This window comes from Peromyscus leucopus, chromosome 16_21 (genome assembly GCF_004664715.2).
Source record: "Peromyscus leucopus breed LL Stock chromosome 16_21, UCI_PerLeu_2.1, whole genome shotgun sequence".
Classification (NCBI taxonomy): Eukaryota; Metazoa; Chordata; class Mammalia; order Rodentia; family Cricetidae; genus Peromyscus; species Peromyscus leucopus.
In genome coordinates, this window is record NC_051084.1 from 32,224,065 (window position 1) to 32,243,119 (window position 19,055).

General features: G+C 45.6%; 1 protein-coding gene across 4 annotated transcripts in view; it reads right to left on the minus strand.

The window, feature by feature from the left end:
• LOC114701133 (phenazine biosynthesis-like domain-containing protein 2) overlaps positions 1–19,055 on the minus strand; it is a 41,899-nt gene that overhangs the window by 6,391 nt on the left and 16,453 nt on the right. For 3 of the 4 annotated variants that reach the window (XR_005090116.1, XM_028881102.2, XM_037199828.1), the window contains exons 2-4: positions 9,645–9,785; positions 2,287–2,386; positions 1,848–1,946 (exon numbers count right to left, since the gene is read on the minus strand). Coding sequence is in view for 3 of the 4 variants with exons in the window: in XM_028881102.2 (XP_028736935.1) it covers positions 1,848–1,946; positions 2,287–2,386; positions 9,645–9,728 (283 nt within the window). In the remaining variant the exon portion in view is untranslated. The remainder of the gene's footprint in view (positions 1–1,847; positions 1,947–2,286; positions 2,387–9,644; positions 9,786–19,055) is intronic. The other variant, XM_037199829.1, reaches the window with a different exon arrangement.

Below are 19,055 nucleotides of genomic sequence, written 5' to 3' on the forward strand. Positions count from 1 at the left end.
TGTCTTCATGCTTATCCTCTACCCACACAAACAAAATCATTTTATCATAATGATCAGAATTTTATGACTTGAAAGTAAAACGTCCCCAACACTTGCTCCTCCGCTCCTGGTACTGTTTTGGGGGGAGACACTGTCTGAGAACTGGCCCACAGGTGAAAGGTCTCAGAAGAGGCTTTTCAAGAGGGACGCTAAAACAGATTGTTGGGCAGTAAGGAGTTGACCAAAAGCATCATTAACGCTATGGGCGGAGAGATAACAAGATGGCAGAGGCCCTGAGCAGAGCTAAATGAAACAGACGGCATGGTGGGTTCTGAAGAGAGGAAATTGGTGCCCACTTGGCAGAAGGGGGGGTCTCTTCTTACACCTTTCTGAGTATGGGGGTGACTTTATAGCACAAGTGGGTCGCTAGGTTCTCTGAGTCCCAGGAAGGGGGCAGGGGATGTGGAGCAGGATGTGTGGCCGCCAGGACCCGCTTTGATAAAAAGTCACTGCCCTAAATGAGCGTACCTGACACCAGAAGTCTGTGTCTCAGTAAGGCGCCTGTCAATGTCTGTGAGGGGGGAAGGACTTCTGTAGGGTCTTGTGGCCTGAGCGGCAGCTGGATTCTCACACTACATCCTCACAAAGGCCACAGGCCTCCAAGGGCTGTAACTTGACCAGCACCTGGCCCAACGTTATTGCTTCCTCTCTGATCTCAGTGTTTCTAGTGCATGCTCTTAAAACCGTGGGGCGCACGCCCTTAATCCCAGCACTTGGGTGGCAGAGCCAGGCTCTGTGATCTCTGTAAGTTCAAGGCCAGCCTGGTCTACAGAGTGAGATCCAGGACAGACTCCAAAGCTACACAGAGAAACCCTGTCTCAGGGGTGGGGGTGGGGGGAACCCAGCAGGAGTTGCTTTGGCTGGAGCCTGCGGATGCGCCTCCTCCCCATCCAGCTCGGTGCATGGGTTTCATCTTCTTCAGCTCAAGGTCCCTGTCTAGCGTCCACCTTCTTTTTAAACCGTGAGTCACAGCCTCATCTGGGGTCTTGACCGAGTGTGGACGCTGCAAAGAATGTGTCAATAGTACGCAGCTTCTGAACACACATCAACTGAAACTTAACTCCAAATGTAGTGAACAGAAAGTGTTTCTGGCTCTGCTTACACACGTGGTGTGGCGTGACATCAGTGAGGCCTTGAGACACGTACGCTTTGCATTACATGTGCCTTCCCTCCCCACCCCAGTGAAACACGCGGGCTCAGATCGGAGTCTACAGTAGGTTATAAATGACACCATTTCTGCTGCCCATACAATGTGTTCCTCCTACAGAAATGTAATCGTTTACTTACAGGAGGCAAAGGTGTTTAACATTTTTCCATTGTCATTTGTCAGTATATTGAGTATCAAATCAGTATCTCTTTGGATTTATATTACCATGTTTGATTTTACTTTTTTATTTTTAGAAAGCAAAAAAAATAATTAATGTGTATATGTGTTTTGCCTCATGTAACTCTTACTGAGTTGTTAGATGCTTGTCTAGATGCCAGAAGCCCTGGGTCAACCCCCAGCACCACATTAGCTGAGCATGTGCTTGAAAACCTAAGATGCAGAGGCAGAAAAGTCAGGAGTTCAGGGTCAGCCTCAGCTAGTCAGCAGGTGTGAAGTCAGGCTGGGATCCCAGGATTCTGCCTCAAACTCAAACAAAACAGCGAGGCACACTCACTCCTTCCACACCAGCATGTGGGAGGCAGAGGTAGGAAGCTGGAGGAATGTCAGGACTCAGAGCTGGCCCTGTTCAGGGCCAGCCTGAGCTAAATGAGACTCTATCACAAACAACAACCAATCAATCAATAAGCGAAGTCCACATTACTCATTTTATGGAAGAGCACAGCCGCGGACGCCAGGGTGGCGTGGCCACACAGCGGGAATTCACTCTCCGGAGTAAACCACCTGAGTCCAAAGCGGGCACCTTCCGAGGAGAAAAGGCAAAGAAAAGCGAGATCAAACCCACACCGTCAGGTGAAAGATGCCTCTGCATCTTCTTCCCTAAATCATGAGCGCGGTTAACAGGAAAACCTTCCTCCAGGGGGGAGCGTGGGGTAGACAGACATTCTGCTCTCTCCCGGGAAAGGTCCCAGTGACTTGAGTTTGATCCCCAGGACTCACAAGGTGGAACCGGAGAACCAACTCCTACAAGCTGTCCCCCAGCCTCACACAAATGCCATGGCCCGTGCCACACACACACACACACACACACACACACACACACACACACAAATGTAAAACAAAACGTTTACATTTCTATTTACTTTGTGTGAAGTTGTCAGTTGGTTGCAGTTTTCGGATAAAAGCCGTTTCAGAGAGATTCATTTCTCTTGCAATGTGCTGATGAGAGTCTTCATCCAATGTCTGAAATAGAAAAAAAAAAAGATTATAGAGAGCCTGGAAACACAGATCTGACTTAACATAGCAGCTCGTCGGCATCAAAAGTCGTATGCTTGGCATAGTGGTGCACACTTTTAATCCCAGCACTCGGGAGGCAGAGGCAAGCCGATCTCTCTGAGTTGGAGACCAGCCTGATCTACAGAGTAAGGTCCAGGACAGTAAGGCTACATAGTGAGACCATGTATAAAAAAGGAAAAAGAAAAGTTATATGCTTAAAAGGAAATTCAATTTACATGGTAAAGAATTAAAGACTGTGTGTGTGTGTGTGTGTGTGTGTGTGTGTGTGTGTGTGTGTGTGTGATATCTTTCTGGGAGTGTCTATTTTGTTTGGGTTTCGGCTTTTTTTTTTTTTTTTTCATTTTAGATTTTTGTGGTTTCTTCTTATCCAATGAGCTTTACTAGGATTGCTTACAAGAACATGAATGACAGTTACCTATAGCATCATGAGCAATTCAGCTGCTGCACCACTGAAGAAAACGCCTCTCCCTCCCCTGCAGCCACTAACTGCCTAGAAATCCTCCGAGAGGAGCAGGGCCCCGGGAAGCACTGTTCTGAAACTCATTCTTCCTCCTGCCTCTGTGTCCTGAAGGCTGGGATTACAGGCATGTGAGCGCACACTCAGTTGACGTGGTGCTGAGACCCAACTCAGGGCTTTGTGCTCGGGCAAGCACTCCGCCAACTGAGTCAAAAACTCAGCCCCATTTCCTTTACTCTAACAAAGAAAAAGTTCTTAAAAGCCAGTCACATTGACACGTGTCTGTAATCCCAGTACTTGAAAGGTGAAGGCAGGCAGATCACGAGTTCAGTCACTTTCAGCTAGATAGCAATTTTAAGGCTAGCCTGGGCTACATGAGACCTTGTCTCCAAAACAAAATGATTGATAGATGATAGATAGATAGATAGATAGATAGATAGATAGATAGATAGATAGACAGACTGACTTTTTTCATTTTGAATGGCTCAAAGCTCAGGCTTTAACCTGACACTATACTGTCTGACCATCACAAGCTCTTATTATCCATTAACGCTTCACAGAAAGGCAAGGCACCAGCAAGCAGAGAAACATGGACTACCGAAAGGTTTCTAAGGAGCAGCAGTGAGTACTGAGCGGGCTGGCAGCAGGGACCACTGCAAAGGAATCTGAGGGAGTCCTGGGCCCTTCCCCAGACCTGCTCAATCAGACTGTCCTCTCAAACAAGACGCCAGGGGATCTGGGAGTGCATTAAAGTCTGAGAAGTCCTGGTGTGTAAGCCATGGCCCTGTGTGCAAAGGACTCAGTATCAAGATGGAAGCCAGGACACCTACCAGAAGCTGTAGTAAGCAATGCTAGAGAGCAGATCATTGAGGCATGGAGGGTTTGTTTGTTTGGGGGCTGGGGAGGGGGGGGTTGGAGGCTGGATCCAGGTGTTGCCCAGGCTCTTCCCAGAACATGTGTTCTGCATTGAACTTCACCGTCAGCCTTGATATACAAAGATTTTTAACAAGAAGTACTGTGCTTTAAAGATGCTCACAACCATCTCTAAGTCCAGAGGCTGTGGATCCAGTGCCCTCTTCTGGCTCCTGACAACATCAGGAATGTACCCGGTAGACACACATACTTGCGGGCAAACATTCAATGAAGTAAAAATCAATCTTTAAATATATGAATTTAATGAAAAGGTCTTATGCTGTATCTGGGCAAAAGGTCAGGTTTGGGTACGGTAGGTGGAAAGTGAGAGGAAAGTCTGGCATCTGAGAAGAGTCTTAGGCAAGTCATAGCCTTACTTCTGTTCTCCTAAAGTCAGGAAGTAAAGTACAGCTGTGGGTGGAGTCCCTGAGGGTCACCCATGGCATGCACACTCAGGAACACACACACACACACACACACACACACACACACACACACACACATTTTCATTTCATTACAATATTTATCTTTCCATTTTATACTATAAGCTTTTTGCACATAAGTACAAAGCTGATCTGAGGCCGTGACTCAGTGGTAGAACACAGTTTGGGTTGTACAACATCACCTCCTCAAGTAACCAGCCCCCCCCCCCATTCGAGAAATACACTGGAGTCTGCTTAAGGAGTATTAGGGAATTTATTAGGATATAAATTGAGGAAATGCACTCACGAATACAGAACTGAGTAAGCAGCTGAAGAAGTCCTCTGATCTGACCAGGAGTGAATCCACTTGGCAGTTCGATCAGACCAGGAAGCAGAAGAAGGGACCTTGTGACCCCTCTCCCTTTCCTTTTAAGAAGTCACATATGATGGCAAGAAGCACTGCCTCCTTCAGGCCATGGGCGGAGCAAATACCAACACACACACACACACACACACACACACACACACACACACACACACACACACACAATAACCAGACCCTGCTGTTTTGTTTGAGACACAGTCTCATGTAGCCTCAGCTGGCTGAGCTACAGAGCTAGGATGACCCTGAACTTGAGCTCCTTCCTCCATCTCCCAAGCTCCGGAACCAGAGACTGCACCACCAGGCCAGGCAGCTCTCCTGCTTCAACGACCATTTCCCTTTGGCGTCCTCGAGGGGATCAAATCTCCAATACCAAAAGCAGACTGATATTTGCTGTTCAGAGGGCCAGTGTCTGGGGTTTTGACATAAGGTCCTAACTAACATCTTAGGACCCACAGGATTATTGAGCCGGGGAGGGCGGACAGGATAAAGTTTTATTTTATACTCCCATCTTGTGGCAATATAGAGACATGGCAACCTTCATGTGACAGCTTGTCTCATTAGAGAAGTACAGGAAGTGCATAAACACCCAGGAAGACACTGGGACCCCTTCCCCTGCATCTGAACCTCTGGAAGAGGCACTGTCTATACCTTCTTGTTTTATTTTAGGCCTCACACATGCCGGACAAGATCTAGCATACCAAGTCACACCCCTAGTCTTCATTTTCACTTTTTATGCCTTGTCCAACCCACTCCAAGGTAAGCCCAAAAAATTAGTGACTGCTGGTTAACAAGAATTCTTTCTTGCTACATAGAGTTATGTGTGTCTGCATGTGGGTATGTGCACATGAATATAGGTACACAAGGAGGACAGAGGCACTGGATCCCCTGAAGTTACAGATGGTTGTAAGAGCTGCCATCGGGGTGCTGGGAATTGAACCCAGGTCCTCTGGAAAAGCAACAAGTGCTCTTAACCACTGAGTTATCTCTCCAGCTCCTAACAAGAATTCTGAAGGGTTTGCCATAACTCAGGTGACTGTAACTTTTTCATATCAGTCTGCATGTCCCATCTCTCCATGTCTTTAGCCCAGGAATTCTGGGAGGTTTTTGTATTTCTTATAGAATTATGATTGTTTGTCTGTCTGAGTATTTTGTCTGCATGTATGTCTGGCCACCACATGTGCCTGGTGCCTGTTTAGTTTGGAGGAGGGCACTGGATCATCTAGATCTGGAGTTACAGATGACTGTGAGCCACTAGGGGGTTCTGGGAACTGAACCTGAGTATTCTGCAAAATTAGCCAGTGCTCCTCCTCCTCCTCCTCTTCTTCCTCTTCCTCTTCTTCTTTCCCCTGTCCTGGATCTCGCTCTGTAGACCAGGCTGGCCTCGAACTCACAGAGATCCGCCTGGCTCTGCCTCCCGAGTGCTGGGATTAAAGGCGTGCGCCACCGTCACCCGGCTTTAGCCAGTGCTCTTAACTGCTGAGCCATCTCTCTTGTTCCTAACAAGAATTCTTAGAAGGGTTTTGCCACAGTTCAGTCCGTTATAACGTCTTCCTATCTTTCCACACATTCCTACCGCGTGCCGCCCACATGCCAGGCCCGGTGTGTTGGCAGAAGTCAAGGTGGGGTAGGCGCTCAGAGGGTTTGCTGACTGAATTATGAACATGGCCATCTGGGAGACGTGGTGAGCTGCTGGGAGGGTGGAGATGGTAGGGCTCTGCCGCCAGGCAGGCCACTTAGGAGTGAGTGACCCCAGGAAATCATGGAACTCTCCTCTGCCTCTGTTCTTTGATCCGAAAGATAAGGACAATGGTAATATGCCCACTCCCAGGTGGCGGTGTGAGTTAATGTGACAAGTGAACAACACTGGCTGAGTCGTCACCCCACGGTCGCTGCTCCAACGCTGGAGACCATGTGCTAGAAGTCAGTGGGGTACCCAGGAAGCAGAATTCCCATGTTAATACCTCTCCCCTCACATGATTTCCTTTCCTCAGATTCAATCTAGTACATTTATTTGTAGCATGAACACACACGCACGCACGCACGCACGCACGCACGCACGCACGAACATTGAGGTTGGCGCAGTGGGTAAGGCCCAGAGATCCACCTGCCTCTGCCTCCTAAGTGCTGGAATTAAAAGCGTGCACCACCATGCCCAGCTCTAGATGCCTACTTTTTTAAGTATTAAGTTTTTTCAGCTATCTGTTCCAATTTTTTTGTTTAACTTTTAATCTGTCTTTGCTTTTATCTGGTATACAATATTATGGGTTCCTTGTATGGAAGTTTCAAGAGATAAATGTCTTGAAAACAAAATAGAATATTATAGAAGCTCTTGGGATATTCTTGTTTAGAACTGTTCCTTTTCTTTACACAACTTTTTGTTGTTTTTGTTTTTTTTTTACATATAGCCCCATGTAGCCCAGGCTGGCTTGAAACTTCCTATGTGGCTGGGATTGACCTTTAACTCCTGACTACAGAGGTGCTCCACCAGTCCTGATTTATGTGGGGCTAGAGATCAAACCTAGGGCTTCACACTGCTGGGACACATTCCCAATCTCTACGTCAGCCTTTTATCAAGTTTTCAAAAGCTCAAAGTACAAAGTTTAGCCTAAGTCTTATCTCAGTCAAATCGTTTTTTTTTTTTTTTTTTTTTTTTGAGGAGAGTCTCTCTGTGTAGCTTTGGAGCCTGTCCTGGAAATCACTATGTAGATCAGGCTGGCCTCGAACTCACAGAGATCCATCTGCCTCTGCCTCCCAAGTGCTGGGATTAAAGGTGTGCGCCACCACTGCCCAGCCCAGTCTTTCTCATTTTAATGTCCTCCATCCCTCCTTCCATCTTCTAAGTCTAGAAGAATCTTAGACTATGCTTAAATCTTTTTTCTTTTCCGAGACAGGTATGCACCCCCACAGCCTGGCTATACTTAAATCTTTATTTCCTAAGTTTTGAATATGTTGCAAACAAACAAACACAGCAAGACAACAAAAAAGAAAAAGATAAGTACATAAAACATATTTTAGGGCTGGAGAGATGGCTCAGCCGTTAAAGGCTAGGCTCACAACCAAAAAAACATATTTTAGCCAGGCTGTGGTAGCACACGCTTTGATCCCAGCACTCTGAAGACAGAGGCAGGTGGATCTCTGTGAGTTCGAGGCCAGCCTGGTCTACAGAGTGAGTTCCAGGACAGTCAGGGCTACACAGAGAAACCCTGTATCAAAACAAAAACAAAAACAAAAAACAAACAAAAAACCAAAAACATATTTTAATAGGCAAGTAGATAAAGACAGAGAGGGCTGAAGGGGCAGCCCAGCAGTTAAGATTACTGAACCCAGAGGTCTCGGGTTCAACTCCAGCACCCACATGGAGGCTCACATCGTCAATAACTGCAGTCCCATGGAATCTGAGGGCCTTTTCAGGTGTGCAGATGTACATGCAGACAAAACACCCAAGACATAAAACAAATAAATCTTTTTTTTAAATAGAGACAGATCCTTTAGCTCCAGTGTTTATTGATATTAGTGTTCTGGAGATAATCAAAGTTATGAAACAACACAAATTATTATCTGGTGAAAACGCAGCTACATAGACTCTGTCTCAAATATATACACATGTAAATTATCTATACATAGACACATATTTATACCTATAAATATGTATGTGTGAGTATGTATATATACATATACAAGTATATCTATTATATAGATAGATAGATAGATATACACATATACATATATGAGTGACATGGAGACATGGGACAGATATAGTTAAACTCTTGACAGGCAATTACAGTTGATTCCACAATTTGACAGGAAGTCGTTCTTGCCAGATTGATCCTATAGAAGGTTCTAAATTTGGAACCTGGAATCTGGTTGCTAATTATTCTCACTAATCTTCCCAAGCTCTTGTCTTACTAGATAAGACCTAGTAATTCCTTTACCCTCTGCGGCTAGCTGCAGGGTTACTTAATGGAGTCATAGCTGGGATGAGATGAGGGTCATCTCTCTAGCCCCATATAACCAACTCCTTTATGTGAACTGCTCTAAGTAAAAGGGTAAGATTTACTTTATTTTAGTTTTTTGAGACAGTTCTCATTAATAGTCCAGGCTGGCCTAGAGCATGCTTGTAGCCCAGGCTGGTCTCAAACTCATGATCCTCCTGCCACAGCCTCTTCCTCTTTTTTATTTGGCTCCAGTTACTGTGTGTGTGTGTGTGTGTGTGTGTGTGTGTGTGTGTGTGAGAGAGAGAGAGAGAGAGAGAGAGAGAGAGATAGAGAGAGAATGAATAGAGGTCAGAGGGCCCTTGCAGACACTGTTCTCTCCTTCCACCGTGTGGAACCTGGAGATCTAGTTAGGTAGTCAGGCTTGGCAGCAGGTACCTTTACTCACCCAGCCCTCTCGCTGGTCCCACCATGCAGAACCAAGGGACAATTTGCAAGAGTCAGCTTTCTCCTTTTACCAGGGAGCCTCGGGGATCGAACTCAGGTCCTCAGGCTTAGCAGCAAGCACTCTCACCTGCTGAGTCACCTTGCAGGGCACTGAAGAGAAGAATGTCTACATTTCTGAGGTATAGATGAGGCTGCGGCCAGGCATGATAATGAACCCTGCAAGCCCAGCACTCAGGAGGCTGGGACAGGGAGAGTCTGAGGGTAGCCTGGGCTACATAGGGAGTTCCAAGCCAGTCTGAGTAGCATAGTGGACCCTGTCTTACCTGCTGCTGCTGAAAAGATCCAGGATGTACACATAGAAAAGTCAAATGACGTCTCAGCCATTCCTACCCACAGATCTCCTGTAATCTTGTGCTTAGTTTTTGGTGCTAATTAAACAGTATCCTAATTCTGAAAGGAAGGCTCCAGTCATTCTTTTATAAAATAATTTTTGATTATTACTTTTCATTTTCGTAAGATGGTTCTCTATAAGGCCCAGACTGGCCTCAGAGTCAGGATCCTCCTGCCTTAGCCTTTGGAAAATCAGAAGTCATGGGCTCTGCACACATCTAGGATTCCAGGCACGGCCCTTTGAGAACCGAGGACTTACATTTTCCACGAGGCAGACGGCAGCAGGGTTGCCCCGGAAAGCTGTTGCTGTGAATGCATCCACTATGAACATCGGGAGCTTCATTTTCCTCGCCAGCTCTGTCTGGGAGGTCCCTGCCTTGCTAGGAGGCTGCTTCACTTCCTGTTATTTTAAAAAAAAAAAAAGTTAATGTTTTACTCCTACAAACACAGTTAATGATTCCCAGATAAAAAGTCAATTACTCCAACATACCTGCACCTAAAGATGTGTGATTCCCCTACTTTTTAAAGTCTCTGCATTTAATTTGTTTTAAAATACTAGTTACATGGAGTGGAGCAGTGGTGGCGCACACCTTTAATCCCAGCACTCAGGAGGCAGAGGCTGGCAGATCTCTGTGAATTCGAGGACAGCTAGGGCTACAGAGTGAGTTCTCAGACAGCTAGGGCTACACAGAGAAACCCTGTCTCATACTAGCTAAATGAAATATTTTTAAGGCCACACACAGAACTCTGCAACATTATCACCCTCCTTCCTGGAGTAGCCAAAACTAGCTGTGGCAGTCATTTTAAGGAAGTTCAGGAGACATCTGAGAAGCACAGGTTTTGTTTGCAGTCTTCCCATGCAGACAAGCTCTCCTCTCAAGGTCAAGCGTGGCATCGCTCACCTGTGATTACCCTGTGGGAGGCTAAGGCAGGAGGATTGAGAGCAAAGCCAGCAGGTGCACCTCTGAGTTCGAGGCCAGCATCATCTACAGAGTGAGTTCCAGGATAGCCAGGACTACTCACAGAAGGAATGTTTCAAAAAGCAAACAAACTATATATCTATATCTATTTATATAGATATAGTATGTATCTATAATACACATATATTCTTAAAGTGTGTGTGTGTGTGTGTGTGTGTGTGTATGTGTGTGTGTGTGTGTTGAGGATTAAACCCAGGGACTCAATCATGCTAAGCACAAGGTTTACAACTCCCAAAGCTCCCGACTTTTTCAGAGTTTGTGGGGGAGAGGTTTCCTTACCTTGCTGCACACACCGGCCCCAGACACCGGGGCTCAAGTAAACCCTTTGCCTCATAGCACGGATATACCACCACACCCAGCTCTGGCTTTGTATGTGGTTTTTAATTAAATTCATTACTGAAGGATAGAATTCCACCCTTAGCTGTTTTTTTTTTTTTAAGTTTCTAGAAACGCTTCCCAAACCAACAACAACAAAAGTCTTCTTAGAAGAATAGATCTCAAAAGCTCTAATACCCATGTCATTCACTTATTCAACAACAAGATGTCCGAAGCTCTCCACCCGCAACATACCCAGCTCAACTGTCTCTTCCTCAAAGAACTTGGGTTTTGTTTTGGCTTCAGGGATGCGCAGGTCCCTGCCAGTTCAGGACAATTGCGTTCCCTTTGCCACATGCTCAATGTTAAAGATTGTCCCACACCTAGATGGTGACAAGTCTCAGAGATATGGCTGGAAAGACTCTGGGAGGGACGTTGTTTCTGATGAATGGGAACAGAGCTAGGAGCATAGGCTACCCCATCCTTTCCCTTTCCCCTAGGCTGAACATGTTGATACTAGAAATGCAACAGCCTGGTCTTTGGACCACGACAAGCAAGGAGACAGAAAGCTAAGGGACTAGATAAGGGGGAAAGAGTGTGGTTTCTGGTGCCTGCTAGATGACCTTAAGTGTTCTACCTCTAAACTTCCTGCCTGATACATAGTAAGTGTCCCAAAGTAGCAGCCAAAATAATCACTCCCCAAAGTTGTCCAAATTGTAACTCTCAAGAACCCATAAGTATGTTTTGTAACTAGCAAGACGGAATTAGGTTGAAGTATAATCAACTGATTATTCTGGATTATCAGACCCCAGGTAAGGATTTTTTTATTTTATAAGTACTGAGGATTAAGCCCAGGATTAAAGGCGTTCACCACTGCGCCCGGTAGAAAATCCATCTTTTTTTTTTTTTTAAGATTTATTTATTAATCCATACATTGTTCTGTCTGCATGTGTCCTTGCAGGCCAGAAGGCACCAGATCACATTACAAGCGGTTGTGAGCCACTATGTGGTTGCTGGGAATTAAACTCTGGACCTTTGGTATTTTGTCTTTTTTTTTTTTTTTTTCCCAGAGCCGAGGATCGAACCCAGGTCCTTGTGCTTGCTAGGCAAGTGCTCTACCACTGAGCTAAATCCCCAACCCCACTCAGGACCTTTGGAAGAGCAGTCAGTGCTCTTAACCACTGAGGCATCTCTCCTGCCCTGGAGGATCCATCTTTAATCTGGACCACACCTTCTGGCAACAGCCTATATAATGAACATGGAAGGAGAAAGCTTGCTCTCTTTGCCTGCTTGCTCTTGCTGCAAGTCCATTCCTTCACCGGCATTAGTGCCTACTTCTTCAGGATCCTGCATAGACTGAAGACCAGCTGAGACAGACAGACAGCCTCATGGAATCAACAACTTTGGGATTCTTGGAACTTTTGTTTGTAGACAGCCATTGTTGGACTAACTGGACCACAGCCTGTAAGCCATTCTAATAAACCCCCTTTACATGCATATCTCATTCATTCTATCAGTTCTGTTCTTCTAGAGAATCCTGACAAATTCGATATATATTGCAATGTGTGTGTATTCGATGTATGTATGTTTATGTATATGTGTGTGTGTGTGTGTGTGTGTGTGTGTGTGTGTGTGTGTGTGTGTGTGTATTAGATTTGAAGACGCTATTCTTCTGGCTTCAATGATAGAGGAAGGCACCAGAAACTAAGGAACATGAGTGACCTTTAAGAGGTAGAAAAGGCAAAGGGCAAATCCCCACCTCCCACCCCCAAAATCTCCAGAAGGAACAGATCTGTGTTAGTCAGCTCAGGATGCCAGAACAAAACAGCACAGACTGTCTTAAACACAGATTTATTTTCTCACAGTTTAGAGATAATTCAGGTCTTGATGAAGGTGATTTTCCCACCTTATAAAAACTCTTTTCTATGGAAGGCCATGGGGAGTCCAGTTCCTACCTTTCCTACCTTTTCTAGGGTTCTTAGGAGGAGGAGAGAAGGATACGAAATATTAGATAGAAAGAGAGACCTAGTTGATGAGAAGTAAGAAACACAGGATAGCTTCGGGAGGGCCTGGATCACTACCCAGTGGCCTCTTCCGTTTATTCAAAAGGGCTTTTTATAAGAATGCCAAGGTTTGGGGGGGGGGTGAGGCAAAAGACCTCCCCCTTGCTAGATCAAAGCACACCGCACAGCCAAGTGTAGACCCTTCCAAGCACCTGGTAACCACGCCCTTGCTCAAACTATCCCCTTATGTAGCCCTGCCGGGTAAAGCAAGCTCAGATTCTGAGACCCTGAGTACGACTCAGAAGAACTGCTTATGTTTGCCAGTTTAATAGGAGGAATATTTTAAATCATGGGCTGAGGAGACGAATGGGGAGAAGTATAGGAGAGGGAGCTTCCAGGCCAGAAACGTCCTCATATTTGGCTAGAGGAAGTTTTCCAAACCCTGTCCCTAAGACTCATTGCGTAAGTGTAATTGAAACAGGTTAGGGATGCGCTTAGATAAAAGGGCACGCCTTAATGCTAATCGGCCTGGTGGAAGATGTCTAAAAGGCTGTCTGTCTGTTCAGACGTCCCTCTCTGTGCTTCATCCTCCTCTCCGGTGTCGGGCACCATCCCTTCTGAAATGGCATTTTATCACCTGCTACCAGATGTGGGTGCTGGGAACTGAACCCTGGTCCACGACAAGAGTAGCAGATACTCTTAACCCCTGAGCTATCTCTCCAGCCCCAGGTTTCTCTTATTCATAACTTGGGTTTCAATCCTCAATTTGGTATGAATATACACTTTTAATAAACAGTAAGAAAGTACAGAAAAGGTTAATGTCCCTTTGACACCTGTCTTTCTGGCCCCGAGTCATGTGACAGAACATTAGAAATGTCCCTGAAATCTAATATTGGGTCCACTTAACCAAGCAAATGTGAAGGAATCAGGTCCCTGTGTCTAGTAGGTTAGTCCTGAGCCTCCCCTTGGGTGTGCCTGGGAACACTGCTGTTTTCTTGGAGCTTTTTTTTTGGGGGGGGGTTGATTTTTTGAGACAGGGATTCTCTGTGTAACAGCCCTGGCTGTCCTGGAACTCGCTCTGTCGACCAGGCTGGCCTCAGATTCAGAGATCCTCCTGCCTCTGCCTCCTAAATGCTGGGATTAAGGGCATGCGCCATCGTGCCCAGCTCTGCTTGTAGCTCCATAGCCATTTGTCCACAGTCTCCTTTGGCTACAGATGACAGAGAGGATTTCCGACTATTCTGCAGCCGCTCACATGACAAACTCACTGTGAGCGCTGCCTCTGAATGAGGGTGCTCTATCACACATAGCAGTTCTGGTCTTTGACATTGTAGAATGTTCACTAGCTGAGTGCTGCCAGCCTCTGTGAACGTGAATATTGGGGAATTTTTTGTCATTTGTTTTAAAGAAAACAACAAAAATTATCCGGTGTCCTGATGTTTTTCTGAGTTCGAGCAGCACAATCCCGCAGCTTGTTTATGACGGCAACCCCCCCACTGCCCATCAAAAACTGGCTGGGTCCTTTCTACTCCTGTATGAGGAAAACACAGTTGACCAAGCAACTGTGCCGGATATTTATATTTTGAATGTTAAATTTTTATATATAATAATCTCACAGCTAGACTCACCAATTTTTATAGAGCTTTGTAGAATCTTGCTCTTTTGAAATTAATACCTAGAATTCTAGTACTTGATAGGCAGAAAGCAGGAGGATTAAGAGTTCGAAGTAGCCAGGCAGTGGTGGCGCACGCCTTTGATCCTAGCACTCAGGAGGCAGAGGCAGACGGATCTCTGAGTTCGAGGCCAGCCTGGTCTACAGAGCGAGTTCCAGGACAGGCAGGGCTACACAGAGAGAGACCCTGTCGGACTTAGTAACTCCTGTCTGTAATTGAATGGAAAAAAAAAAAAAGGGAAGGAAGCATGACTGCTCCTAGGTATGATGGAGAAGGTTTATTACAGACATATGGAAGAGCTCAGGTAGAGGCAGGGACAGGGACATCTGGGAGAGTTCAGAGGGGACATGTCCAGGCTGAGCTGTGCCATGTGAGGAGAGGGGAGAAAGGGGAGCCAGGCACAGCAGCCAGGAGGCCCAAAGGCAACCAAAACTGTTGGATTATTTAGGGAGAGTTCCGGGTGTAGGTGGAGTATGCCAGCCAGGAGGACCCTGTAACAGGCAGCGACTGAGGGATGCCAGAAGGACCCGGAGGTCAGGTCCACTTTGACACGTTAAATAGGCACCTCAGCCGTTTGTCCCAGGTTTGAAACCTAACAGCAAGGCCAGCATGTAAGAGGCTGAGGAGGCTGGACGTATATTCAGGGCTAACCTGATCTACATAATGAGTTCCAGGGAGGCCAGAACTACAGAGTGATATCCTCTTTCAAAAACAAATAAAATTGAGAAAGAAGAGGAGGAAGATGGGGTAGGAGGGAGAGGAGTAGATAGAAGAGGAGACCACCATCGTTCTGGAACAATCTGCCGGCCTGTGAAAGCGATAGGGTATGTTCACAGTGAATTACAGCTTGGCTTCTCTGCTATTCTCCTGGCGGGCTCCCAACAGCAAGGCTTTTTCTATTAACCTGATTCGGTTCACATAGTAAAAACAGCTTTTTCTCCAGAATTGTTTGTCAAAAACAGTCAACCAACTGTTTAATAACATTATGTCTGCCTGGGTTGTAGGGAAGTTACTGATGCGAACGATTGACTTGAAGCAAATGTTTAAAAGAAACAGCATGAGCTCATGAGACGTTGAGAAGAGTTTGTTTTTAAACTTTATTCAAATGTGTGTGCACGTGTGCACCTACGCAAGGAAAAAAGAGGACATTGGATTCCCTGGAGCTGGAGTTACAGGGGTCTGTGAGCGGGTACTAGGGACTGAGCCCAAGGGCTCTGCAAAAATAGCAAGTGAAGCCGGGCGGTGGTGGCCCACGCCTTTAATTCCAGCACTCGGAGGCAGAGCCAGGTGGGTCTCTGAGTTCAAGGCCAGCCTGGTCTACATAGAGAGTTCCAGGACAGCCAGGGATACATAGCAAGACCTTGTCTCAAAACAAAATAACAACACAAATAAACAAAACGCAGAACAGACCAAAAACCAAAACCAAACAAAACGGCAAGCGCTCTTAACTGCTGAGCCATCTCTCCAGACCTGGCAGGGGGGTTGATAGCTCTGACTGACATGGGCTGGGAATGCAGTTCAGTGATAGAGGAATTGCCTAGTATATGAGAGGCCTTGGGTTCAATTCTTACCCCTGAAAGAAGAGAGAGCATGGGAAAACTCCGGTGTGTTCCTGGGAGTCTAGGAGACAATGCACAGGTCCAGGGCTCTGCATCTATCCTAGAACTACACCCGGGAACACCTGAGATGGCCTCAAGCTGGTACCTTGGCCACCTGGAGCCTTTGTGCAAGCACAAAGCAACAAGTGTGGTGGTTGAGGGGCTGGAGAGACGGCTCAGAGGTTAAGAGCACTGACTGCTCTTCCAGAGGTCCTGAGTTCAATTCCCAGCAACCACAAAGTGTCTCACCACCATCTATAATGAGATCTGGTGCCCTCTTCTGACCTGCAGACATACATGCAGGCAGAACAATGTATTAATAATAATAATAATAATAATAATAATAATAATAATAATAATAATAATAAAAGATTGGTGGTTGATTGCTCATCATTGTGACCAAGTAACGGAGAACAGCTTGCGCTTGGAAGGTTTATTCTGGCTCCTATTCAGAGGGTTCAGGGACCATGTGGGTTAAGAGCATGGTGGACCAGAGCAGGTATGGGGTGGCAGGCATGAAGAAGAGAGAGAGAGAGAGAGAGAGAGAGAGAGAGAATGCATGACTAGAGGACTCTTATTCCATCATCCTACCCACCCCTGTAACAGATAATGCCACTCACATGCGTTCCGATGGAACCTCCAACTCTCCTGCATGGTCTGTGAAGCCCCATCTCTCTCCCTCTCCAAACCCCACCCTCCCAGAGAATCTTCAACAAAGAGGAGGTGCCAAAAAGCCCAGTTACGAATTCTTGGTGACTGTGGCAGCTCCTCCCCTGAAGGTGCCAGGAGCCCAAGTCCGCACCTAAAGGTTTCAGTTTTTGACCATTCTTGGGCACAACCCCAGCTGGTGGCAGACGCATCATCACCCCTCACCCTCGGGCTATATAACCTCCCTGCTTTATTTCTGGCATATGACTTCTCCAGCCTCGATTTCTGGGACTGGAGATCTCACCCAGGAGTTGCTTTGCTCAAATAAGCCTGTTCTCCCCCCCCCCCCCGCCCCCCCCCGTTTTTCAAGACAGGGTTTCTCTGTGTAGTTTTGCCCCTTTCCTGGAACTCACTTGGTAGCCCAGGCTGGCCTTGAACTCACAGAGATCCGCCTGGCTCTGCCTCCCAAGTGCTGGGACTAAAGGCATGCGCCACCACTGCCTGGCCTTATTTTTTCAATTTGCCTTGAAATTGGCTTACTGTGTTGGCAGAGAAACCTATTATTGAGCTACAGAAAACCTATTAACATGCAGGCCAGGCCTTCCCCAATTTAGTTCATCTTTGGAATCATGCTCAGAGAGAGAGGAAACCACAACTACACTTGGCTAATCTCCTAGACATCGTTCAATCCAATTAAATTGACAATCAGGACTAAGTTTCACTTCCACTAAAATCAGAAACAAGTCAAGGCTGTCCGCTCTCCATACCTACTCAATATAGCACTTGAAGTCTTAGCTAGAGCAATCAAACAACGGAAGGAAATACAAATAGGAAGGGAAGTTGTCACAGTATCTTTATTTGCAGATGGTATTATTTCATACTGAACACTCCACCAGGAAACTTCTACAGCTGGTAAACACCTTCAGCAAAGTAGTAGGATACACCAGGTGGTGGTGCATGCCTTTGATCCCAGCACTCAGGGGCAGGGGCAGGGAGATCTCTGAGTTCAAGACTAGCATGGTCTGCAAAGTGAGCTCCAGGACAGCACAGAGAAACCCCCGCCTTGAAAACCCAAAAGAAAAGAAACAAACAACAACAAAGTAGCAAGATACAAAATTAACACAACAATCAGTAGCTTTCCTATACGTAAATGACAAGCAGAACAAGAAAGAAATCAGGGAACAATACCTTTCACAATCGCCTGAAAGGGGGTAGGACGGGACTCTAAGCAAGCAAGTGAAAGATTAATATAATAAAAACTTTAAGACACTGAAGAAAGAAACTGAAGAAGGTATCAGAAGATGGAAAGACCTCCCATACTTGATCAGTAGGATTAATACAGTGAAAATGAGCATCCTACCAAAAATAATCTACAGATTAAACACAATCCCCCCCCAAAATTCCACATACAATACACAAAAAAAGTCACAGAAATTTAAAGAACGATTTTCAGCTTCATATAGAAACACAAAACCTCAGGATAGTCAAAATACTCCTGAATAATAAAAACTTCAAGTGATATTTGTCAAGCTGTACTACAGAGCTATCGCAATATAAAAACAGCATGGTATTGGCATCAAAACAGACATGTTGATCAATGGAATTGAAGTGAAGACTCAGACATAAGTCCACACACCTATGGATACCCAATTTTGACAGAGAAGCCAGTAATTACACACTGGAGAAAAGAGAGCATCTTCAACAAATGGTGCTGGTCCAACTGGATGGCTGCTTACACAAGAATACAAATAGATCCATATTTATCACCCCTGCACAAAACTCAACTCCAAATAGATCAAGGACCTCAACATAAGGCCAAATACCTTGAATCTGATAGAAGAGTAAGTGGAGAATAGTCTTGAACTCTTGGCACAAGAAAAGACTTTCTGTACAGAACACCAATAGCACAGGCACGAAGAACAACAATTAATAAATGAGACCCCATAAAACTGAAAACCTTCTATATGGCAAAGGACAGCATCAGTCAGAAAGAGTGGCAGCCTACAGAATAGGAAAAGATCTGTACCAACTACATATCCAATAAAGAGTTAATATCTAAAATATATAAAGAACTTTAAAAAACTTGGACATCAAGAAAACAACCCAATTTAAATGGGGTACAGAACTAAACAGTATCAGTTGGCTGGTGGTGGCGCACGCCTTTAATCCCAGCACTTGGGAGGCAAAGGCAGGTGGATCTCTGTGAGTTCCAGGCCAGCCTTATCTACAAAGTGAGTTCTAGGACAGCCAGAGCTACACAGAGAAACCCTATCTTAACAACAAAAAAAAGAACTAAACAAGTTCTCAAAAGAGGAAATACAAGTGGCTGAGAAACACTCAAGAAACATTCAACATCCTTAGTCGTCAGAGAAAATGCAAATTAAAACTACTTCGAGATTTCAAATTTTATACAAGTGAGAATGGCCAAGAGCAATAAAGACAAATGACAGCTG